Here is a 26,824-nt window from a genome sequence, read left to right as displayed (position 1 = left end):
TAACTCTCTCCCCTCACCAGATAAGCCTGGGAGAACAGGTGAGTCCTACAGCTGGTCCTATGGGTCACCCGAGCCAGGCTCCAGCAGGACACGGGGAAGTGATAGTACTTAAGGGAAACTCTGTGAATGGCTCCAGAAATGACATCTTGTTTTTATTTAGTTTTCTTTGAGTCATTAACAGTCAGGCGCCACTCGTGCTGTAACATATCATTATTACAACCACAAATGTTCTTAGTGTCCAAAAGGAAGATTTATTCCCTTAGCTAGTTAAAAAAAGAAAAAAAATCCAATCCATAGAGACCAAAAAGTAACAGAAGAATCCCAGAGAATTAGAGAAATATTAGAACATAACATTTAAACTGGATTTAAAAGGCCTCTCATAAATGAGGGCTCCAGATGTTGACAGAAGAACTTGTGGTTTACAGAGAATAACCAAGGATCAGTGTACAACTCATAGAAATTTCCTCCTGGCCGAGTTTATTGGCAGCTGACGGGAGGCAAGTCTTTCAGATTTGGCTTTTCAGTGGCAGCTAAATTGACTTGCTCTAGTAGCAGATCATTTTAGCTGCTCTTGACAGTAGAAATCTTTGCCAGTTTTAAGAACATAAGAACTGCTAAATTGGCTCAGACTAGGGGTCCATTTCACCCACTATCCCATCTCCAATTGTGGCCAGTACCAGATGGTTCAGAGGAAGATGCAAGAAAACCCAAAGTGGGCAGTTATGGAATAACTTACTCATAAGGAAAAATTATATTCCAAACCCCCATCAGCTAGATAACTGGCCTGTGTCCTGACACACAAGAGTTTGCATTCCTTCCAAATTTCTGGCTTTTTTGGTTTTATTTTAATTCATAGTAATGCAACTCTGTATGTTCTCATTATCCGAAATATCTGATCCTTTTTCAAACTGGGCTGAGCTCCTGGCCTCAATGCTCTCCTGTGGCAGTGAGTTCCACAAGCTAACTGGCACTGTATACAAAAGTGTTGTTAGTTTTAAATGTGCTGCCTTTCAACCTCAGGGCCTCTCTCCTTGTCCTTGTATGATGAAAGGGTGACTAAGAGTTCCTTCTCTGCTCTGCCCTCTCTACACCGGGCATGATACGGACCCCCTCACCATGCCCCGTTATTCGCCTCCCCGCTCCCGCACGCAGTGCCATTCTCTTCAGTCACAGCCTCCTCCCGGTCCCGCCCCTCATCGCCCAGATCGGGCCCTGGCTGCTGCTGCTGCCGCCGCTGCCCCGGGTTGACCAGAGCTGCGCACACTGTACAATCGTTCAGGTCTGTCCCCGCCTTACAGCGTCTCCCGCACTGGGCCCGCGCGCGCGACTCCCCCCTCGGAGCTTTCAGCAGGGCACATCTCGTCCCTGTCAATCAACCGGCAGTGCGCGCGGCCCGCCCTTCGTTCCTCCAGCCCCTTTGTGGGGGCTGGGGGCGGGGCTTCTGGGATTGGCAGAGGGCGCTGGGCGGGGCAAGGAGCGGTCCCCGGAGGGGGCGATTGCCTGGTGTGACGCTGATACCTTTCCCTCCCCGCGGAACCTGAGTTGTGCGGGTCTGTTTCCAGACGGAGGTAGTTTCAAGTCATGCCCCCTCCCCCACCCCGCGACGGCGGCTGGCGTCCTGGAGACGGACGGAGGCCGGGAAGGAGCAGCCGCGCGCTGGGGAGATGCTGAGCCCCGAACGCCTTTCCCTGCCGGGGCCCGAGTACCTGGGTAAGGGCAGTGGAGGAGGGAGGCTGGGCGGTGTGGGGCGGGGCTCTAAGCCCGCTGCGGAGCCTGTGCGAGGGGCAGTGAGCGCAGCTGCTCCTACAGCCTCTGCCCCAAGTGTCAGGGGAGCCGGTGGGGCAGAGCGGGGAACTGGCCTCCCGGGCACAGGCCCCACGGGAACCCCACTGTCGGTGCCTCTGGGCAGGGCTCCTTTTGCCCGTGCGATGGGCTCTATCCGGGCCTGGCTCAGCCTTGTCTTCAGAGCTCGGTTCCCGGGGGCCTGGCGCGGTGGCGCTGGGTGTCAGGAGCGGGCAGGGGGCTGCCGAGGGAGTCTTTGTTCTGGGGTTTTGTTTTGTGGCTTCCTAGTTGGAGGGGCCGAGTTAAGGTGACCTCAGCTGTCTGTCACTTTATGTTTGGGAAAGTAACCTAACTTCCAGGCTTTCTAGCCTGGAAAGTGAATAAGGAAGTGTTATTTACACCTTCTCATAACATAAGACCTAGGGGTCACCAAATGAAATTAATAGGCAGCAGGTTTAAAACAAACAAAAGGAAGTATTGCTTCATACAACACACAGTCAACCTGTGGAACTCCTTGCCAGAGGATGTTGTGAAGGCCAAGACTATAACAGGATTCAAAAAATAACTAGATAAATTCATGAAGGATAGGTCCATTGATGGCTATTAGCAAGGATGGGCAGGTGATGATTCTGTTTGCTAAAAGCTGAGAATGAGTGACAGGGATGGATCAGTTGATGATTACCTGTTCTGGTCATTCCCTCTGGGGCACCTGGGATTGGCCACTGTCGGAAGACAGGATACTGGATTAGATGGACCTTTGGTCTAACCCAGTATGGCTGTTCTTATGTTGTTTTTGTGGTTTTGGTATGTATAAATGATGCTACTATTATGAGTAATCCCCCAAGATTTGTTTGATAGTCACAACTTTCTCTCCAGTTAACCATGTTTTTTGTTTTTTCATACCAGTGTCCTGTTGTTGTTTTTTAAATGTGTAAGAAATGACCAGTGAAAGGAGACTGGGTGTTTGCAAGCTGAGTGGAGATATAACTGGCATCTTGTCCTCCAAGGCTAGAGTCCCTGACTCGCTCTCTTGTGCCTGCTGCCTCCATCTTGGGAAGAGAGCTCCACTGGTGTGGGAGTAGGGGGGCATTTGAAGCATATAGTTGATTTTTTTTTTTTTTTTTTTTTTTTTTAATGGAAGTGGACTCTAGATAACTAGATGGGCTCTCTGTCTCCATTTCTTGAGTGTTCTTTGAAACCTGGAGTGCTCAAAGATCAAATATTTCTTTATCCATGTACGATACTCAGTTTTTGGGTGACAAGATTGAGTAACAGAAGGTTTTATTGCTGGGAAAGAAAAACAACCAGTTTCTATTGATCTGTCAGGGAAGAGTCAAGAAACACCATGTTGTGGTTCTGGGCATTTCTTGTTTATTTTTAAAAGTATGTACATTTCTTTGCCCTTGGGTGTAGCCCTTGGGTTACTGGCAAGATGCCGCTGCAAGCCACAGTTAAGGAAAGTGTGGTCTCCCCTTCTCTAAATTCAGTTATTTATTTTGTAGGGTAAGTAACAAATGTTTTTTACTGCTTTCATACTATGACAAGGTGGAACATAAAATCCACGCAGCCTATTGTATTTCTTTATCTACTCTGCATACAGATTCCCTTTCTTTGCTCATTGTTGATTCAGGTGTCTCCACATTGAAGTGGGAGCTGCAGGAGTTGGCAGACATGGCTTGAAAGAAACTTTCATCCACTACTGAAATGAAACTCAGTAACATTCTTCTGTGATTCTTCCTTTGTCAAATATAACAGAGATTACAAATCTCTTGCAGCAATGCTCCAAGGAACTGCTTTTTCTCTTTCCCCAGCTGTGGGTGTTGGTCCTCTCTAGACTGAGCCTAGTATGGTCTGTGGTACTGCTTAATGTTTCATTGGACTAAAGAGCAAAGGGTTCTGGCATCAGTGTGTTGAATGGAAATAACTTTGGTAAAATAAAGTCAATGTATGACTTCACTTAATGATTAGAGAGAAGCTGGGATGAGAAGGACAAAAGGAGGTTGGAAAATGTTGCCTAATGTTTGAATCCCTTATGATTTTTACATTCAAAACTCCTTGGCTTGCTGCCCTCAGATGGTTAGGGCTGTTCTGAAGTCAGGGTAACTTTGTATAAGTATCAGGGGGTAGCCCTGTTAGTCTGTTAGTTTGTATAAGTAGCTAGTGTGCTTGTTTGTCCAGAGAACAGAGGCTTCTTTTATACAAAAGGGCAAGAATCAGAGTGATTTTGTTTTGACCACTGGACCCATCATCATATTCCCAGCCCTGGCAAGTCACAAGGTATTGGTCCTTAACATCACAATCTTGCATTTAAAAAAAAAAAAATCAGTTCTGACATGATTTTAGCAGTCTGTGCCCCCCTCCTAACCACCAGTGTGCCAAACATTCACAAAGTATGGATTGGATTCTATCCCTAGCAGTTCCCAAGGTAGCAACTGCTAAAATTGTGTTGGAACTGAACTGAGAGGAAAGTAGGATGGTAATTTTTAGGACTTAAAATCATATCATGCTGTCTTGTGAATACCCAAGGCTAGATAGGAGCATAAAAATTGCCTTATTGGATTGGAGAATCTTGGTCCATCTAGTACAGTATCATGTTTGCAACAGTGGACAGTACCAGAGGCTTCTGAGGAAGATACAAGAAACTCTGTGCAGGCAGATGTGGGATAATCTACGTCCCTCTCCCCCTGGATGAATCTCTTTTTAACCCCTAATAGTAAGAGATGGATTTAACCCCTGAAATATGAAGTTTTATAGTCCTGCCAAAACTTTTTTTTAGTATTTTCTTTCATAACTCCATGTTCTTGTTACCCATATAATTATCTAGTCCTTCATTGAATCTTGCAAATTTCTTGGCCTCAACAATTTTCTGTGTCTGTGAGTTTCAAAGTCTAATTATATGTTGTGTGAAAAGTATTTCCTTTATCAGTTTTGAATGTGCCACCTTTTAGTTTGACTGTCCCTTTGCTTTTTGTATTATGCAAGAGGATGAATAGAAGTTCCTGATGTATGTTCTAAACACTATTCATTAGTTTTGTATGCTTTACCTTGTCCTTTCTTATTTGTTTTCTCTCTAAAGTGAATAGTTCCAGTCTTTTCAATCTTTTTTCATATGAAATGTTTTCCCTGTCCCTAATCATTCTCACTGTTAGTCTCTGAACTCCCTCTAATATGGCAGTAGCGTTTTTGAGCTAGGCTGACCAATACCGAAAACAGTATTCCCGATGAGGCTGCTCCATTGATTTTATATAAAAAAATTATATTTTCCATAGTAAACACTAAACCATTCCTTTTGTACTCTAACATTTTGTGTGTTTTTTGACCACAGCTACGCATTGAGCAGAAATCTTTGTCTACAGCAATGCACGGGTCTTTTCCCTGAGTAATTATAGTTAATTTAGAAACCCAAGGTGAACGAGTAGTTCTAGTTTTTCTCTCTAATGTATATTACTTGGTATTTATTAACATTTAATTTCTTCTGCCATTGTATTACCCATTCACTTTGCTTGGTTATGTCCTTTTGAAGTTCCTCACAGTCCTCTTTGCAGTTGATTAACCTAAATAATTTTGTGTTTTCTCCAGATTTTGCCAGCTTACTCCCTTTTCTGGATTTTTAATATCTATAATTAATAGATTAATAGAGTTTAAAGACAAAAGGGACCATTAGATCCTCTAATCTGACCTCCTTTATATCACATGCTATTACAGACCCAACTGGGAGAAATGTAATGGGCCCAGTAATTTGTGTTTGGCTAAAGCATATCTTCCAGAAGGCATCCAGTCTTGATTAGAAGACATCAAGAGATGGAGAATCTACCACTTCCATTGGTAGTTTGTTCCATTGGTTAAAAATATGTGCCTAACTTCTAAGTTAATTTTTGTCTAGCTTCAGGGTTCAGTCACTGGTTCTTGTTGTGTTTTTCTCCACCAAATTAGTTCTTTAGTACTGGATATTTTCTTCCTTTGAAGGCGTTTATACACTGTAATCAAGTCACCTCTCAATCTTCTTTCTGATTGACGACTTTAAGTCTCTCACTGTAAGGCATCTTTTGTATCCCTCAAATAATTTTTGTGGCTCTTCTGCACCGTCTCCAATTTTTGAACATCCTTTTTAAGATGTTGACACCAGAACTGTACCAGTTATTCCAGTTATGGTCTCACAGACGCTGTATAAAGGGGTAAAATCACTCCCTACTCGGCACTCTCCTGTTTATACAACCAATGATCTTTTAGCCCTTTATACCACAGCATTGCACAGGGCGTGCGTTGAGTTTCTTGTCCACTATGACCCCTAAATCCTTTTCACATCAATGCTTTCCAGATACAGCCCCCCATTCTGTAGATATGACCTGCATATCTTATTCCTAGATGTCTATCTTTGCCTTTGGCTGTATTAAAACACATTTTGTTTGAATGGGTCCAGTTTGCCAAGCAATCCAGATCACACTGTATGACTGCTGTCTTCTTCATTATTTATCACTCTGCAAGCCAGTCTTTATGTTATCTGCAAATTTTATCAGCGGTGATTTTAAATTTACTTCCAGACTGTTGATGAAAATGTTGAATAGCACTGGGCCTAGTACCAATCCTTGCAGAATCCCATTAGAAGCACTTCCATTCAGTGATGATTCCCCATTCTTTTGAGATCTGTCAGCTATCCAGTTCTTAACCCATTTAATATGTGCTCTATTTACATTGTGTAGTTGTAATTATTTAATCAGAAAGATGTGTTACTAAGTCAAATGCCCTACAAAAGTCTAAATAATACTTCTGCACAGTTACTTTTATCAACCAAATTTGTAATAAACTCAAATAATAACAAGTCTTGTTTGAGAAGATCTGTTTTGCATAACATCATTTTGACTTGCATTAATTATATTTCTAACCTTTAATTCTTTATCAATTGAATCCAATATCAGCTTTTCCATTATTTTGCATGGGTTTGGTGTCAGGGTAAAATATTTATAGTTAACCCAGGCCTTATTTTATTGAATTTTTCCAAATATATTAGCACTTGTATTTAGCTCTGTTAACCTCATTTACAAGGTAGTGTGCCCCCACCCAAAAAAAGTCTTTAATTCCTTGGTTTAACCATACATTATTGGCACTTGAGGACCAAATATGGCTGGCCCAGAACTTCGGTTCAATATAGCTTTCAGTACTTAGTTATTTCAGTCCTATTGGTTGTGCACTTAAGCACAGATAGATGTGTTTCTCAGGTAGCATACCTTAGCTCAATTGTGTGCCATAAATTGTTTGGTTGTTTTTTGGGGTTTTTTTGGGGAGGAGGATCTTCTGATATAGTTCTCCCTTTCAAAGGTTTAATGCTGCAGGAGAGCCCTCTCTTCAGCCAAAGAGATATGGATGTAGCTCCTACAACCTGTGTCCATCATCCAGAGGGATTCAGTAGAGCAGGGGTAGTCAGTTATTTTTGTCAAGATCCAAATTTCTTGGTCAAGATATGGTCAAGGTCCAGATTCCAGAGAAAATAATAAAAAGTAAATAAAAATATTTTGGGGTCTGTTCAAAAGTGCCTAGTGGTCTGGATTTGCCCTGTGGCCTGCCTATTGACTACCCCTGCACTAGAGTGGTGTGTGGTGCTTCCTCTCATTAGGGTATGCACATGTTATCTCTGCAGCATTTGGAGCCTCTTCAGGTCTGGGAGGAAGTGACTGAATACGGATTCCTGCTCACATGGAAGCTCATTGTGCCCTGAAGCCAGCTTGCTGGTTGGTCACTTTGCTTTTGTCTCATTTCAATGTTTTCAATCTAAGCCCTTCTGGAGGGGATTTATAATTCTACTCCAAAGAGGGGTTCTAAGATGAAACTTGAATAACAAATTTTTTAAGAGTTAGCAGGCTTTAATTAATTTTTTTAATGAGCTAGTGATTGTTGGACAAGTGTATTCAAGAAAATTAATAATAGTTTCAAGAGACTAAACCAACTAGTTTTTACATAGGATGCATGCATTAAAAATGGGGGGGGTGGGAGGGAAGGTGTAAGAATAGGGTTACCATAGTTGAACTTTCAAAAAAGAGGACACTCCTTGGGCCGGGGTAGCTCTGCCCCCTATCCACTCCCTACCACTTCCCGCCCCCTGACTGTCCCCCACAGAACCCCCAACCCATCCAACCCCCCCTGCTCCTTGTCCCCTGATCTCCCCCTCCGGGACCACTGCCCCTAACTGCCCCCCGGGACCCCACCTCCTATCTAAGCCTCTCTTCTCCTTGTTCCTGACTGCCCCCTCCTGAGACCCCCGCACCATAACTGCCCCCCTAGGACCTCACCCCCTACCTGTCCCCTGACTGCCCTGACCCCTCTCCACACCTCCGCCCCCTGTACACCCCCCCCCCCCCCCCGGAACCCATGACCCATCCAATCCCCCCTGTCCCCTGACTGCCCCCCGGGGCCCTCTTCTCCTTCTCCAACCCCGCAGCCCCTTTACCGTGCCGCTCAGACCAGCGTGTCTGGCTCCACGTGGAGGCAGACAGGCTGCCGCGCTCCCCCGTGGAGTGCACAGCCCCGCCCCGCCAGAGCGCTGCCAGAGCAGCCCGCTGAGGCTGCGGGGGAAGGAGGAGCAGGGGAGGGGCTCTGCCTCTGGAGGCCACGATGCAAGCGGCTCAATCCGGCCTGGCTGCTCTGTCAGCCGCGCCGCGCTGCGCTCTTCATTGAGAGGGAAATCCGGGACCTTTTTAGATATTTACAAAGTCCTCCTGGACGGCTATTTAAAACCCCAAAATCCAGACATGTCCGGGATAATCCGGACATATGGTAACACTATGTAAGAATCAATACTTATCCCTTTAAGGGGCACTTGAAAATGAATGAGTACTTAAAAAAAACCCCACAATTATTCTGAAATTACCAAATATGCTTTTCGCAAAAGCTATTGATGAGTTTTGTTTGCCTCGTAGAAACCTAGTACAAGTAAATAATGCTTTAGAAAGCACCTTTGAGCCTTTTTCTCTTTTTTTGCATTGACCTAGCTGTGTAAAAGCCTGATTCTTTAGAGAAGATAACCTTTCTCCAGCCCTATTGTGTGTTTCAGGGTCTTGTTAATACCATTATCTGGTTGTGAGATTACAGGTAATTGTGATTAAAAACAAACAAGATTAGGTTTCTCTAATCCCATTCAGAAGTCTGTGTTGCTCCAGGCAGCCCTATCAGGTGTTCTTTGATGAGAATCTGAGATCAGCCTGCTCTCTGCTTTTTTCTCATCTGGGATAGGCAAGCTGCCTTTAAGCCCCCCACTGCAAACAGAAGTCTGACAGGTCAAATGGGTGTCCAGAGCAGCATTATGTGCCATGTATTTTTGGTGTCTCAATGTTTTTTCATATTGAAGATCATTCTACTATGTCCATCTCGTGCTAAGAGCAGTACAGTTTAAATGTATATTCTAAAGAGAAGTATAGCTGCTCAGAGTTAAATAGAAAGTAACAGAGAGAAAGAAATTAGGCGTTTGATATAGAGAAAAGTGATTTCAAATAGAGTATTCAGTAAAAACAACAAGGAGTACTTAGACAGTTCCAGGGAGACAGCCCCAGATGGCAGGAGCTGCAGATGTTAAGGCTCTTGCTCCAGTGATGGTGATGTGTAGAGGAGCAGAGGAGGCCAGAGCTCAATGAATGGGGATGGGTTTAAACTAGGAAGATGAGGCTTTCGTTTAAGTGCATGTGAGTCTGTGATGAATTTTATAACAAGTAGGACATTTTAAAAACTGGATCCTGCAGTCAATGAGAAGCAATTTGAAGTTGAGGATGAGGTCCTTTGGGTGTAATTAACATTTTTTGACATTCTGTAGGGCTGACACTCTGGGAAACCACAGAGGAGGTAACTATAGTCTGAATAAGTCCCTTCCAACCCTGATTTTTATGGTTCTGTGACTGATAGTTGTTTAATATTCTTTGTTTATAGCTGATAAAGCATACCCAAAAGTCTGAGGAAGATGATTAGGCATTTAGAATATTGTCCATGGCAGCTTCAAACGTAGTGGAAGGCACTCTTCTATTATAAAGGACATTTAATGGATTGTAGCACTTTGTGATATATATATTATCCATTCTTCCACCCCCAAAGCTCTTTCCCTTCACCCTTAGCCAACTGCAGGCATGTGAGAACATGAACCCTGTGCCAGGGGGAATCTGCACCTTGTAAAACATGGCCCTGTTTAGTGCTAGACACACAGACCTCTCATGACAGAGCAGTGGTGAGAAAAGAGAACCAAGAAGTGATGAGGAGCGAGAATCTTTCTGTTCTTGACATCCAGAGAGCCCCCAGACTCTTGCAGCACTGAAACACTTTTTTCAGAGGAAAACTGCAGTTATGTGAGTGTTTTCTGACAGCCAGGGCTCCACCTCCCTTCTACACAGTCTTTGAAGTATTTGGTTGGGGGATGTAGGTATAATTATTTTCTTTAACTGAAATATTTAATTATATTTGTGTTACAGAAGCAACTAGAGACCTCAAACAAGATTGGGACCAATTGTACTATTCGTGGTATAAATGCATAATAAAAGATGATTCCTGCCTGGAAGAGCTACATTCTATATAGAAAAGAAAGGAAATATTATCCCCATTTTACAGATATGGAGCTGAAATGCAAAGAGAGTACGTGACTTGCCCAACATTACATAGGAAGTCTATGATGGAGTTAGGAATTGAATCTGGGTCTCTTGAGTCCCAGTCCAATGCTTTAATCACAAAGGCATCTTTCATCTCAGAGCTGTGGTTGTATTACTGGAACCACCATCCCAGCTGGAAAGGTTTCAAGAGAACCTTAAATATAGCTGCTACCATAAGGTCAGGGTGAGTGGATGGGAATAGTTCCTTATTTTCAGAAAGAGATGTTTGCATTTCAGTGAGCAGTTCTTTCCCTGTGCCTGCCGTATCTCCTTACTCATCCTCCTTTTGTACAGAAATATGGGAGTCTGGAGAGTAATGGAGCTCTTGCATTACAATTTGAATCTGAATAGATAGGAGACAGGCACACTTGAAATATGTTATTAGAACACAGTTCTCTATAACATTGTGGTAGGAAACTCCACACAGGAAGCAGAAATAACAGCCAAATAGATGTTCCTCAGCTTAGAGCATGTGAACATCAATATGACTATCATGCTCGTGTGTGTTAAATATGTGAATGACAATAAGAGGAATCTTTCTGTCTTCTTGATAAAGTAAAACAAGAAATCTTCCCCTGAGAAGGTAAGCCCAATTTGCTGCTCTTCCCATGTTCTAGGTATGCTGTTACAAGCCTGGTGTCTTGGTTTTTTTGCTTCCTGCACCACTGCTAGAATTCTGGAGCAGGCCAAGCCAAAAGAACCTGACTCTGGAATTACTCTGCTTTGTTAGATAACTATTTAGCTTACTTTATTTCTAAGGCTTCCCATCATCTTAGTTCTGCCTCTGCTTTTCAAATTCCATCACTGTGCAACATAGTAAAAAGAAAAATACCATCCCACCTTTTAATTCAGTGAGTTTGGCGTTACCTCTCTCTAGGGACTGATGCCTGAGAGGGAATTTTCTGTTAAAGGACCACAGTCACCTTAAAATTCACACGTTTGTATGAAAATTATTTACTTTCCATTGCTACTTGTAACATTTAAGGTTACTATAAATGAAAGAGGTTAAAGGAAAATATTTTTTTGTTTTTCAACCCATTTGTTTATATCTTTAACTGCACTTCGTTTAGAGTGTGTTGTTCTGTTTCCTCTGCATGATCAGTGACTTTCCCTTTTTGTGCTGGATTTCCACACAGAAATGTGGAAGGTATTTTTTTTAAATAAGAAAATGTAATTGGCTAGATTTTATGATGACTGTGTCTCTTTTAAAAACAAACAAACCACCCCAAGCTAGTTAATGTAGAATGCTGGACAGTAATTTTGTCTGATTGTATGAATGAGCGTTATTAATGAGGCAGTTCAGTACTCTACATTAATCAGCAGTACAAATTGGTACGAGTATTATTTGTGATTGTAAAAGTGAGGGACTGGATAGCATGGAATGGCCAAAGTCAATTAATAATGCAGGCAGGCTTTCTGCAAATTTAAACCACAACTTTTCCAATGCATGCCAAACTTTACCTGCTGGCTGTATCCACCTCTGACTCCTTGCAGTCCTTGCTCTTTTGAGGAAAACTGTCAGTTTTGTCAAATCACGCACTGGCTTTGTCATGTAGACAGACATTTTTTGGGGTCTAGATTGAGATGTTAAAACTTGTGTGATGTACAAGTGATCTCAGATCTCTAGGGTTGAACAATGGATGCATTAATCCATTGTACCAGTAAGCCTCCCCTCCAGTTTATTCTTCTGGCAGGTATTTAAATGCGTGGTCTTCAATGTGCTGCTTCCTAAGGGAATGGACTAATATTGATATTGCTTTGACATAGCAGTGCACTTCAGAGGAGTCTCACCCCTGCCAGCTGCTGTGCTACTGTCACATCAGAGGTGTGATACCTGTTGGAGAGCATTAGACACTAAACTAAGAAGACACAGAGGCCAATCTGTGTGCAGGATTGGAATAGAGTAAATGCTGTACTCTGTAATCTGTTATGCTGTCTTATTGTAAGAGTGTTTGTTCTCAGTAGTTCTCAAGACCAAGAAATGTTTTGATTCTTAATTTAAACTGTTTGTCCCAAGTGGTTTTGAAATTGTAAGTGTTAAAAATATTTCACTGTTGGATTGTGTAGCCTTTCAGTACATCTCCCTGAGCAGCCGCAGCACATGCCGTGCATTGTAATGCTATCTGTGGTATGACCCCTTGTACTGACGTATTGTGCCACATGGTAGGGGAGCTTTGTTCCTTAACAGTAAATGATATTATGATTAATAAAAAAATTACTCTGTCAAAAAATCATGCAGGGCTCTGAGTGGTGCGAGCTGTGTGGACAGTGGTTTAGCTTTTGGTTTAAGGCATGTCTGTCTTGTTTAGGCTGCTCTATAGCGATGTTTAAAGTGGTTAAAAGAATATCTTGGAATGATCTACTGATGTTGAAAAACTACAGAGAGAAACTCAGTGGATAAAAATGGATGATTTAAAAATCAAACACAAAAAAATCCCCAATTTTTTTTTATTTAAATTGGATTTTTTATGTAAATTAAAAACAGATTTTTTTTTTTAAAATAGATCTATTTGAAAATAACCTATGTTCAGGGCTAAACTTACTATAAACGATTAAAATTAAATACAAAAACTATTAAGCAGCACATGTTTGCCCAATTTTAAAGAAAGTCAAACCATTGAAATGGTGGAAGTCACTGGATAGAGTTTGTAGAAGTGCTAAACCAGTTTTTAACAGCAGTAGCCTATTATGCAGGTGGAGAAGGAAAATAATTTCATTTCTTCAATGACTAGTTCGTTAAAAGTGAAGAAAGCAGTTGTGAGTTGAAAAAGCAGAAAAGTTTGTATTGTATTCTTTGCTTTCTCCTTCTAGTCTATGAAAAAAACAGATGTGAAAGGGTGAGATCTACTAGTTCTAAAATCTTGAAAGACATGGTGACCAGAAACAATCAGCTCAATTCACTAACTATACTACACTGTAAATCAGTGCAACATGCATCTGACGAAGTGGGTATTTACCCACGAAAGCTTATGCTCCAATACGTCTGTTAGTCTATAAGGTACCACAGGACTCTTTGTTGCTTTTTACAGATCCAGACTAACACGGCTACCCCTCTTATACTTGTAAATCAGTGATTCTTAACCTTTACTGCAGCCTGCACCCCCTTTGGTTCTCAAAAAAAAAAATCATCGAAGTGGGTCAGTTCTTTCAACCTAGGTATATCATAACTATAGAATGAAAGAGAGAGAATTATATATTTATTTTAATTTCGCCATTAAAATTTAACGCAGTAATTGTTAAAAATTTTATAATGTTAATAAATACATAGGTTTGATGAAACAAAGTAGTCGTACTTACGTGCCTGTGCTTAATTTGTGTTTTCGATGATTTACCTTCTAAAAAAATCTGGCATGTCTCATGCCCCAGAAAGGGCATCTCGCACTGCCAGTGGGTGTGTGCACCCCAGGTTAAGAACCACTGCTGTAAATAAATAAATCAGTTAATTTTAAATGTTGTGATAAACTTTTTCTTCTGTATCCAGCACTTTTAAGGTACTTTTATTTAATAAAAAAAATTAAAATGCTGATTTTGTGCATTTTCATTCTATTTGAATTTCCATCTAAATAGAGCTTAACATAAATCACAAGTAAAAAACTAATAATCATCTAGAAAATAAGAAATACACCAGTCACCGTTTTCTAACATAACACAAAATATAAAAATTAAGAATCTGAATAAATTAAATTAAGCTATATATTTGCTTAAATGTGTATAGGCATAGTGTATTGTTCTTGTTGCTAACCAGAAATACCCAATTTAGTGTAAAGGCTGTATTTAATTGCAAATCAACATGTTTTGATGGATACCAACTGACAAGATTGAACCTTTCTTTAGGAAAATAACTAAAAAGTACAAATCAAAACACAATTAAAATTGATTATTTACAACAATATTTCATGCTTTTGGTGATTTAAATAATGGTTAAAATTGCATTGATTTTAAAACCAATCCATCCTGAACACAGTTCTGTTCATAGTCTGTAAAATGTGTGCATGCATGCTCCTATTGCTGTGGCTCTTCTGTGCAACAGAGCCTTGTTATGCTCTCAGCATAAAATGTGGCTTATCTAAGTATTGCTTCCTAGGTATATGTTCTCTTACCTCTAGTTTATTTTGGAGATATTTATTTATCTATTTTAAGGTCCACTTTGCAGTACTTCTAACATTAACTAACTCCTGGGAGTTGAAACAGAAAGAAAACTTGCTCTATAGTCTTACTCTGCATCAAATATTTATATTCTCAACACTTCAGTTAATAACGTGGCAAATAATGAACAAAGATCAGTCTGATGATCCAGTGTAGCTCACTCCTGACTCTCAGCATCCCTTGCTGTGCTGTAGTGGTGGACCCCCTGCCAAGAAAGGTCTGTGTCGCATTCGTTTGCCTTTATATTTTTTATTTTGTTTGAGAATAGGGAAATTCAGTGCAGAAAGAGAAGCTCCCTGTTAATGCAGCTTGAAGGTTGTGTATTTAAATGCATAAACATAAAGAAATTAATTCTTGCAGTATGGTTAACTTGGTCACACAATGCCCACATATTTTAAGGTACTTTAACAGTTCTCTGCCTAGGTACTTACATGGCCTTTGTCACCATAGCACCTGAGTGCTTATAGTAATACAAAATATACTCTCTGTGTGTGGCCTTTGTCACCATAGTACCTGAGTGTGTCTAGTAATACAAAATACTGTGTGTGCAATGTGGCCAAGTGAAAGGTGCTGTGGGATTTTTCTGAATGTCCTGATTTTTCATGCATTTAAATTCTCAGTCATGCTGTTTCATGACCATATGTACTTTTTGCATTGAATATCCTTTTCATTCCAAGTTGCTCAAGTATCAGATTTCCTTTTTACAATCGTAACCAACCCCACAGATCTCAGCATCGACATCTATCATACTAAGACTGAAATACAGCTTCCATCTGTTTTAACAGCAATATTTTTAGGCCTTTGTCTGTATAAACAAAGGTGTGGTGTTGGGGGTGAGAAGAGTTAGCTCAGTTTGGTGCAGCTTCTCTGGAAAAGGCTATGTTATAACCAGATTAAAACCCATCATGGAGTAGAGACCAGGACTAAACCATATCTTTTTAACTTTAATAATCCAGTTTAACGCTATATTTGCGGGCTGTCCAAACTGTCGTAACCTGTTGGCCATCCCTAAATTCAACAGATGTTGCTAAATTCTGAGTTGGTTGGAAGCCAAAGTGTACCAATGCCAGTATTTGCTCATGGCCCCCTAAGGGGCACACACACCAGGGCATGTAGAGGCTAGGCGCAGCGGGAGGGGCCGCGTGGCAGCGCCCCTGCTGTAGCCCTGGCCGCCCCCTTCTCTCTCTCTCTCCCACCCGCTCCCTTCTCCTCCTGTCCCCCCCAGCCGGTCCCCCTGTAACCGCGCTCCGAGCAGGTTTTTTTTTTTTGCTTTGCCGTTCTGGCCGCCCCGTTTTTTTTTTTTTTTCTTTTTTTTGCCTGGGGCGGCCAAAAAGCCAGCGCCGGCCCTGTCTGTGGCCATGAAATTTTCACTCCTTGCTACAGAATTGTGCTCCAGAATCTTTTAATTTTATTCAATATGTATATATGTGTGACGGGTTGGACCCCCAATTCTGTGATGCCACCTGATGTACTGGGGTTTCACTGAGCCCCTGCTGCTCCACCAGCCTGGATTCCCTCTCCCTGTTTTGCTGAATTTGGCTCTCCAGCCTCTTGCAGCACACGCACACAGGTAGGGCCACACCCAGCTGCAGATGCAGACTGAAGTCAGCTCTTTGAGAGAATTCACCCAGCACTCACGTGCACACCCCTTTTGGTCAATAAACCCAAAATAATACTGTCTTGCGCTGTATAAAAAGATCTGCACAGCGCAAGCTCATAAAAATTAGCCCTCTCCCTCAATGTGAAGAGAGATACGCACAACTTCTCTCCCCCCAGTTAGAAATTGCACAAACTGGGTTTAATAAATAACAAAGCAAATTTATTAACTATAAAAGACAGATTTTAAGTGGTTATAAGGGATAGCAAACAGAACAAAGCAGATTACTGAGCAAATAAAACAAAACACGCATGCTAAGCTGTATTTTCCACTCCATACATCTGAAGAAAGCTTATGCCCAAATAAATTTGTTAGTCTCTAAGGTGCCACAAGGAGTCCTCGTTGTTTATACTAAGCTTAAGATCTTAAAGAGACTGGTTTCAAGAATCAGGGGGTAGCTGTGTTAGTCTGTATCTACAAAAACAACAAGGAGTCTGGTGGCACCTTAAAGACTAACAGATTTATTTGGGCATAAGCTTTCGTGGGTAAAAACCTCACTTCTTCAGATGCATAGAGTGAAAGTTACAGATGCAGGCATTATATACTGACACATGGAGAGCAGGGAGTTACTTCGCAAGTGGAGAACCAGTGTTCACAGGGCCAATTCAATCAGGGTGGATGTAGTCCACTCCCAATAACAGATGAGGAGGTGTCAATTCCAGGAGAGGAAAAGCTGCTTCTGTAATGAGCCAGACACTCCCAGTCCCACTCCCCTGTACAGACAACCCCCCCAACCTGAAGCAAATACTCACCAGCAACTACACACCACACCACAGAAACACCAACCCAGGAACCAATCCCTGTAGCAAACCTCGTTGCCTACTCTGTCCCCATATCTACTCTGGCGACCCCATCAGAGGACCCAGCCACACCATCAAGGGCTCATTCACCTGCACATCCACTAATGTTATATATGCCATCATGTGCCAGCAATGCCCCTCTGCCATGTACATTGGCTAAACCGGACAGTCCCTCCGCAAAAGAATACTTGGACACAAATCGGACATCAGAAATGGTAACATACAAAAGCCAGTAAGTGAACACTTCAATCTCCCTGGTCATTCTATTACAGATTTAAAAGTCACTATCATTGAACAAAAAAACTTCAGAAACAGACTTCAAAGAGAAACAGCAGAACTAAAATTCATTTGCAAATTTAACACCATTAATCTGGGCTTGAATAGGGACTGGGAGTGTCTGGCTCATTACAGAAGCAGCTTTTCCTCTCCTGGAATTGACCTAAGGTGGGAAACCTTTGTTTGATCCCCATCCTCCTACAGAGGAAAAGTACCAGCAGTGTCCAAGGTGGTATTTTGTATCAGGTGAGCTTATCACCTGACCTGGTAGTGTCACAGCTATGCCTCTCACAGTCTTATTGTTTCTTTCTAATGGCCTATCAAGGCTGTGATGGCCGGTTGTTTGGTGAGTGTCTCCCAAATACACACACAGTTGTAATTGTTACATAGTCAATATTCTGAACTTTAAATACAGAAATGATAGATGCATACAAATTGGATAATCACATTCAGTAAGACATAACCTTTCCAATGATACCTTACAAGACCCATCTTGCATAAAATATATCTTAGGCCATATTCATATCACAGTCATATTTCTATGAGGAATATGGGGTGTAACGTCACAGTGTTTCTAGCCCTTGTGGTTGCAGAGAGAACCTTGAACATGAGAGTAGTGTAAATTGATGCAGTATTACCTGATTTTTCAAAGAGCCTGAAACAACAGTCCTAAGAGGTGTGAACTGTCCCATTCATCTCAAACAGGGCCTTATGGGACTCCATAATCCTGTGCTTTAGAAACCTTCAAGATGGAAAATTCAGCATTTTATCATGGAAATCACCATTTTGCTACTGCCAGGAACCTGGCATTTTGTTTTATCTCCCTGTCCTGCTAGGACCTGCTTGCAATTGCAAATTGCTCTCCAGTTTTCCCCCACAAGAAGGAGTTAATTGGATTACAGTGCAAGCACCCCGCATTGTTCTGTGGAGCCAGGCAGCAGCAGGTCAGGGAGCCAGAGCTAGAGTCCAGTTTGCAGCCAGAAAGCTGTGGGGGCTGGTAGCATAGGCTGGTGAGCTGGGCAACCTGGAAAAAAGCACAGCAGCTGGGGAGTTAGGGAGATGAATCTCAAAAACAAACCACAAGCACCCTCCATCCCCTTCCCTGGCACACATGGGGAGATGCTGTGCTACGGCACTTAGACAATATTCTGGGAGTCAAATCACCTGAGGAGTGTAGCAAAAAATCTCCTCTCCAGAAATGACCATTGATTAATTTTATGTCAGAGACTGTTTTCAATGTTGAGCCATTTGTAGCTCTGTGTGTTTGTGAGGAGATGGGAATGGGAGGCAATTTAGTGTATCATCATGAAACAACTTTCACCTGGAATTTAAAAGTTGTTGCCATACACTCTAGGTCTGCTTGCTATGGAACTTGGTCTCATTGCACCATGGAGTATAAGGGGCCCTGATAATACCTACAAATCTTATGAGGGTTTAGGTGTGGGCGGTGGGAATTAATTAATATTTGTGTAGTGCTCTGACAAGGGAAAGTGTGATAGTGTCTGGGAAGATGGTCTCGGAGCACAGCATGGGCCACATAGTGAAGAGGGAGGGATGGGATGGGATAGAATGAAAAACAGTCTTTCCCAGTTGCTGTTATCTTAAGAGTGTGACTGAGCTGCACGGACTTATTCCTCCCTCAGGGGACACAGGTGCGCAGAGCTATTTTTCTTTAATCACTCACATAAATTAAAATGTGTTCCTTTGCATTAAAATAATTAAATAAAGTTACACCCTGTATCTTTTATTGCCAGATAATATCTTTGAACCTTTGGCTCACCATCTTACTATCAGCTGCTAGGTATTTTTCAGGGTATGCTTAACCCATTCTGCCATTGTACTGAATCTGAAAAGCGTCATAGGCGGAGAAATCCCCTTACAGCAGTTAGTGCTAGTGTGAACTTTTTATCATTGTACCCATTCGGAATAATGTTTTCCAGGCATCTTTTGAGCTCCACCTGCCCCACACCAAGATGAAATGTACCGAGTATGGGTGGGGCATGCTTGATACTTACCAAGGGCTTGAATTTGTGTTTAAGTGGATTGTTGAACTCTGATGTGGTTCTAAAGCAGATTGATTGCTGGTGAAGGAGAGTCTGGAACAGATTGGTAAAGAGCAAGCACAGCCTCTGCCATCCCTACCCTGAGGATATTTTCCTGCTCTTTTCAGGACAGGCTGCTACTTGCAGCGGTGCTATAATGTACTTGTTTGGGATAGGAGTGTGTGCATTGGGAACAGGGTTCATGTGCGCTTTAGGTTGGGAATGGTTCTCCTTTGTTTGTTGTGGTTTGTCTCCTGATTGTTGAACTCATGGATTTGGCAACCCTTCCTCTTGCTAGGTGGAGCATCAGCCCAGACTTTTTGCTGCTCTGGTTCACTTCTAGCCAACATCAAAGAGGTTGAGTGACAGATCCACACTATTTCCCTTTGGTATCTGCACTGCTTGTGCTCTCCTTGCCCTTTGTGGAAGCAGTGAGATGATTAATGTATTGTACCAAGTTGTCTCTGCCTCCAATGTTTATCACAGACAAGTAGCAAGCATTCTTTTGTTAGATAATGACAGATCCAGCACTCCTGTCAAGGTGTGTAGATATCACCCAGCACTACACCCAATTCCCTCAGAACATCCCTTTTGGTGCTTTCAGGAGGACAGAAGTGCTTTGATTTGTATCTTCCAGAAATTTTTTTCTACAGACCAGCATTTAAAACAATGCACAGCCCCTGAAAGGTGAGGTTGGAGGACCTTGGTAAGCTCTGCAGCAACCCTACTAGAGTCCTACCAGTATGGTATTCATAATCTGTGTAGGGAAGGTTGTTGCAATACAGGCTTCTAGAGGGTCCCTACCAGGCATTTAATGGTGCACGGTTTCAAAACTGGCAGTGCTGCAACCCTCATCTGCCCCCTTCATCTCCAAAACCTAGAAAGATTAAAAAAGGGTCACCAGTGCATAAATGAGTAACTTTGTGTAGCCAGAGGGGAGAAGCAGAATTTAAGTCATTTCACCAACCATATTTATTCTCCTGAGGGAATTTTACGCTACTGTGCATGCGCAGAATTCATGACCCCTGCTTATTTCTTTGCTTCCCCGCAGAAAAATTACTTTCTCTGACAGGGAAGCAAAGGGAAGCTGCAAGAGCCATAGGCGCCAACTTTTCCCGGCACCGATGGGTGCTCGCCCCCAGCCCCGCCACGACTCCACCCCTGCCTGCCCCCATTCCAACCCCTACCCCAAAGTCTCCACACCAACTCCGCCCCCTCCCTGCCCCTATTGGACTCCTTCTCCAAATCCCTGCCCCAGCCCCGCCTCTTCCCAGAGCGCGCCGCGTTCCCGCTTCTCCCCCTCCCTCCCAGCACTTGCCACCGTGAAACAGCTGTTTCATGGCAGCAAGCGCTGGGAGCTAGGGGGAGAAGCGGGGATGCAGTGCGCTCAGGGGAGGAGGCGGAGTAAAGGTGAGATAGGGTGGGGGGGTGGTGAGCTGCACCCACCAATTTTTCCCCATGGGTGCTCCAGCCCCGGAGCACCCATGGAGTCGGCACCTATGGCAAGAGCAGTCATGCACCACTCCCTAGCTACACAGGTACATTGTTTCATGCACTCAGAGCAGGCGGAGGAGAGGTAAATCACTGCAGGGCTGGGGACACCCAGCCAGTGGCTCCTACCCTGAGCCGGGATCAGCTGCTAGTCCTAGCTGCTCTGGAGGCAGGAGAGGCTGCTCTGGAGGCAGGAGAGGATGGGATTTCCCCTTCCCCTGCAAGGAGTGGCTGGGGCTGTGTCAGACCCACTCCCAGAAGCTTCATCCAGCTGCAGGAAGCTCAGCATCCTCCCCCCTGCTTCCTGCTCCCGTCGCTCTTCAGCTGCAGCGGGAGGGGTCATTGTACAGGAGCTGCTCCCCCATCCACCCAACCCCCGTGCATCCAGACCTCCCATACCCAGACACCCCTGCTAAGCCCCTTACCCTGTACACCCAGAACCCCTCGAGCCCTCCATACCCAAACCCCACCCCATTGAACCTCAACCTCTGCATTTGGAGCCCCCTGCACCCAGACCACCTTCCCACTGAGCTCCCTGCACTCAAACCCCTACCTTGACGAGCCCCTCCTCCCTGCACCACCCTGAGCCCCCACATCCAAACCCCCATGCCACTGATCCCCAACTAGCTGCACCCAGACCCCCACCCCACCAAACCCTACTCCCCCAGCACTCAGACCCCCCTGCTGAGACCCCCACACCTAGACCCCTCTGCTGAGCCCCAACCACTTTCACCTGGAAGCGCCTGCAGAGTCCCATTGTCCCTGCACCTGGAACCCTCCCAATGAGCCTCTGTGCATCCAGATTCTCTCCCCCCTCTTCCCCTCCCCCCCACGGAGCTGCCTGCACCCAGATTGTCCCATACAGAATCCTCTCACCCCACACCTGGATCCCCCCACACTGAGCCCCTCCACACGTGGATTCTGCCTGGTTGAGCCTGCCTGCCCCACACCTGGTGTGCCTGGTGCAGAGCCCCAGGGTTTTTCTGGGGCAGGCCCAGGCCTTGTGCTGTGTCAGGGTCGAGTGCAGCCTCACCACTGAGTCTGTGTCCCGGGAGTGGGGAGGCTGCAGGGTGATCCCCCACCTTCGTACAACCAGTGGCCTGTGCTTCCCACTACTATGCTGGAGCCTCTGCATTTATTTATTGAAAAATAAAACGCACAGAATTTTTTATTTTTTTCTGCAGAATTTTTAATTTTTTGGCACAATGCCCTCAGGAGTAATACTTAACAGAATGAGAACCTCTGCTTGTCTCTCTCTACGCGGCGAGAACAAGTGCTAATAGCCAGGCAAGGATGTACACTAATAGCCTGGCCTGGCTCTGGGCTTTGCAAGCCCCTTGTATTCTAATCTCTCTCTTGCTCTTTTGTTTGTAGCTCAGAGACATGTCCTCACGTACATGGAGGATGCAGTGAGCCAGCTGCTGGAGAACAGAGAAGATATTAGTCAGTATGGCATTGCCAGATTCTTCACTGAATAGTAAGTACATCAGGAGTCTGCCAATAGGACCACCCTGAGGGAGGCTCTTGGAAGCAAGCAGGGTACATGGAGAATGGAACTGGATACATGCTGATTATGTTGTGGCAGTGAATGTTGGAGTTGAGTAGGTTAGCCAAGGGCTGCCTGAGCATGTTTCAGAGACGTGCTTATTCAGGACAATGGGTCAAATTCAGACCTGATTTAAAAGCGGGGCATCTCCTGTTGGCTTCACCAGTTGTGCTTGCTTATTCTGAGGCTGAATTTGGCCCAGATAGGACTTCTATTCTCTGTTTTACTAGTGTATCTGGGTCATCAAATAATATCTATCTTTGATAGCAATTTATTTTTTAATTCATGCTCTCGTTCACAGACAGGGAAAAAGGGGAAGTCTCTAGTTGTACCAGCAATACACTCTTTCCCATTGAAGACTGTATTGGGCCTGGGCAGATGTTCTGCAAGAAAATGGATTGGGACAGAGAGAGGAAGGTTGCATTTTAATATCTTGAGACTGACTCTTGCTGAGCTGCCAAGCCAGGTCTCTAGGCCCTCTTCTTTTTCATAATCCCAAACAGAGGAAATGGGATATGGGACATATTTCAAGGCCTCTGTGTATAGTAGCTCTCTTTAGTAGATGAGTCTATGGTAAAAGGACTGGTTCCCTGTGGTACCTCATCCCTCTGATTCCCATCAGTGTCCTTGCTCTGGTACCAGCTGTCCTCCTCTCTCTGTGAATTATACATTGTGCTGTTCAGTCTTGTCCCAGCTGTTCTTTTTGTTTTGTGTCTGTGATGGAGTACACAAACCCCACTCTGTGTACTCCAGAGGTTAAGGAACTGCTCTGGACTCGGACAGCCCTGGCCTGCCACATATGTAGGAAATGCTCCAACTGGAGTTGGAGTTAACAGGCAGGGGAGCAGCTCATTTGGTGGCAGACCAGGGAAGAGAGCAGACCTGCAACCCCAGCAGAGGAGAGCTGAGGGAAAGGCAGAATCTCTCCTGAAGACAACTGCCGAAAGGTCCCTCCTGAGGGAGGGGAGGACCTGCTAGAGAGAGAGCCTGAGAGGGAAGCATTCCCCCCTCCCTCTCATATGGACTCAGAGTTTTGTTAATTCCCCTTTACTTTGTTTGGACTACCTCAGCAGGGGAAATCCATAGGCCTGAGCTGGCCCAGGAGGGTGGGCCATACTTCAGAAGGAGGCAATTGCTGCCCAAGAGAGGAAGAGAGCTACCATGGTACATGCAGCCTCCAGAAGGTACCTTGTGGTGAGAGGATGCCCTTCATGATGCCAAAACCCAGACGGTGACTTTGGGACAGTTGCAGGGAGTGTGATAGGAAGTGGCCCAGGGAGGGCAGCCTTAATCAGCCCCTGGCTGTCAGATCACTGATAGCCCTCAAAGGGCTGTGGGTTGGAGCCTCGTGGAGTGGGAGGGCTTGGGTTCTCCTACTAACATCCCCCCTGCAGGTCACGGGCCTAAGCCCTGACCACTAGGGAAAGCTACCAACCAACTTCCAAGCAAGGACTGTCACAGTCTGGTTCTTGTAAAGCTCCCTTTATTTGCTTGGCATGCTGTTGCCTGGCTCTTCCAGACCCAATAACTATTATATATGGCTCAGCATAGCCACAATGGTGATGATCACTGATCTCAAGCGACCCCAAAAACCCAGATTAGTAGGAAGAAGGTGAGGGGCTGCACCAAAATCTCTGCATTTGTGGAACATTCACTTTTCAAACGTAACAGCTTTATTCTGTAGAGAACCTTTAGTACAAACTGTCTCGGAACATACATCCCACAGCAACACAATACAAATGTGGGTTTGGTTCATTGGGATGCCTCCTTGTAGTATAAGCTGATGTGTTCTGGTGGTATAGATGACTGCTAACTGTGTTCTGATTGGCTAGACAGCAGTTACAAGCTTCCCTGTTTTGGCCAAGATAGTATCAATTCAGAAACCTCATCCAAAATCACATAATTGATTTGGACAGTAATGCTCCTCTGTCTCAGACATTGTCTGATACCAGATGCCTCCGATAGAAATGTAAAATACTGCATAGTGGATTATTATAAAATAACCTGCCTGTAGGGTAAATTTCTTTCTAACCCATATCAGCTTGTAGTTGGTTTATGCTCTGAAGCATTTGGATTTATATCGCTTTATAAAATTATCTTTCTTAACGTCACTGTGGATGGTCTCCTTATCCATGTAGCTGTCCAGCCCTTTTATGGAATTATATTTACTTATAGCTTCACTGATATATAATGGCAACGAGTTCTGCAGGTAGATTATACACTCACTGCAGTCATCCTACTAGTAATTACTGTATTTATAAAGCACCCTACCAAGGTGGCCTACATATAAAAACAATATACAATTCAATAAAAACAGGTGATCCTTAAAAGTCCAGCCTCTTAAAAATTGAAGTAAAACTAACTGAGATGTAGCAAAATGCAAGACTTAAAGGGGACAAAGAGATATACATGGAAGATATAAATATGGAATCAGCATGACACATACTAAAGACACATAGGAAAGAAGATTTCAAGATGTTTTTGAAAGTAGTGTGAGGAAGAGAATAAGAAATGTCTGGAGGAGGGATTTACAGCCTCAGTTAATGTTTGGTTTCTTGCTGACCGAAGATGTTATGGTGGAATCCCTAAAAGACAGCTGGTACCAGAGTACAGACATTCTTCATGGTCAAGTTCAACAAGGACGTCTAGTATGTGTCTTTGTCCTCCCATTCTGGGTTTTAACAAACAAGTGGTGCCAGCCTCTCCTCCCTCTGCCAAAGACAGTAGGTTTGGGGTTTAAAAATCAGGCAAAATTAATGCAAATGCAATTCCAGGGGGCATTACAAGTTCTTGCATTGTGCTCAGTAGTATAGAGAATAAAGAAGACATGAACCCTGAATTCAAATTGTCTGTCTTGATTCTAAAATGGAAAAATAATTTTTATCTTATTTGTGTATTGTGATGTTTCTTAGAAGTTGATTTCTCCAAGGGAGGGAGAAAGAGAAATTAAAATCCATTGTTAGGTGCTGTCATTGGATTCAAACTAGTACATAGTGGGAGGTGATGGGGGAACCTTGGCTTGCTTTGACAGGAGCTCCAGCAACTTCTTCATTGGTGGTGAGTCTTTAGTGGCCAGTTGAAGGCCTCTTACTTGCAGATTGACTGACAGAAAGCAAAGAAAATTTGAGCCATTGGCCTTTTTGCTGGGGGTGTGGCTAGGTTGTGCCTAGATGTCTGAAGGACACTTTTTTCCCATTTTTTTTCTTTCTCCAGGCCTAACCCTGATTCTGAATTTTGGTTCGGTGAAAGGGGTTAACACTTCCTCCCTCTCCCCCCCGGGTTGAACCCTAAAAATAGTCCCTCTGTATGAACAGCCAGTGTCAAGGATACAAAGTGCCCATAACACGATCATGGGTACTTCTGTGTCATGATCAAGTTGCTGTGATGGAAGTATGGTGCTTCCTATGGATACCCAAGGTTGTGAGGCACTTCACCACCACCTACCCTTAGCGTGAAGAAGCCTTGTCTGTGCCTGCCATCTGTCAGCTCCCTGACTTTATTGGTACCTGGCAACACAAGCACTTCCCTGCATGCCTCTGCAGGTCCCACTTTCTCTTTACTGGTTAGCAATAGGCACACTCCAATCCCCGAGTCCTCTGAATGTCTCCCTGCAGTGTCCAGACCCTGATCACTGGACACACACACAGTTACCAGATCTGCTGATCCCAAAGGAACAATACACCACAGCTTACCAATTACACCATAGAACACAGCTCCAATTAACACACAGCCCTTAGATTTGTTTATAGAGAGAAGTAGTATAAATTTAAGAAAGAACAGAGATTCAAATGATAGAAAGCAAGAATATTGGAAACAAAAGGTTATGTATAAAATGAAATCACAGCGTGCATACTAGAGGCTAATCTTAACTATCAAGACACCCCTTGTCTAATTAAGTTTAGCTCACCCCAAAGTGTCTTCAGCCAAGCCTGGCTGTGATCTTTTTTCATGATGCAAACACAATGTCAGTTCACTTCCTAGGTGGAGGACCTCAGGTGTCTCCATGCCTTCTCCTGGTATATCAGACTACTTCTTGGATCTTAGTCATGAATTGGACATCCTCCTGCTGTGTATTCCTTCCTTCCTGTAGATTTTGTGATCTCCTTGACTTCACAATCTTGATTAGCTGGTGATTCCATATGCAAATAGATTTCCATTGTAAGACACACAATGGTCAGCCAGGGAGATAAGTGCCTCCTATTCCTTGTCTGAATAGAATCTGTTTATCACCTTTTGGTGACTTGTCTTACATACTTTAAGAACACGGTTTGTAGACTGTGTGTGTACACACACACACACACACACAAATCCTTACATATTATCTGTACATACATTTCACAATGGTTATGATAATCCATGTGACACAGGCTTTCAGTAGAGACCTTACGTGACCCTCTTTGACAAACTAGTATGTAGCTACCAGACCCAGGAGATCCCTGTAACCCTTCTGCATGCCTGTGCCCTCT

The 26,824-nt window shown here is 43.6% G+C and overlaps 1 protein-coding gene across 1 annotated transcript in view; it reads left to right on the top strand.

The window, feature by feature from the left end:
* Positions 1–1,606: 1,606 nt before the first annotated feature.
* Positions 1,607–26,824, top strand: part of CSTPP1 (centriolar satellite-associated tubulin polyglutamylase complex regulator 1) — a 142,715-nt gene continuing 117,497 nt past the window's right edge. Inside the window, exons 1-2 of the mRNA XM_065402688.1 lie at positions 1,607–1,710; positions 22,187–22,289. Of these exons, the coding sequence (XP_065258760.1) occupies positions 1,665–1,710; positions 22,187–22,289 (149 nt within the window). The 5' untranslated portion in view covers positions 1,607–1,664. The remainder of the gene's footprint in view (positions 1,711–22,186; positions 22,290–26,824) is intronic.

This window comes from Emys orbicularis, chromosome 4, assembly GCF_028017835.1.
Source record: "Emys orbicularis isolate rEmyOrb1 chromosome 4, rEmyOrb1.hap1, whole genome shotgun sequence".
Classification (NCBI taxonomy): Eukaryota; Metazoa; Chordata; order Testudines; family Emydidae; genus Emys; species Emys orbicularis.
This window is presented reverse-complemented; position numbering and strand designations above follow the sequence as displayed.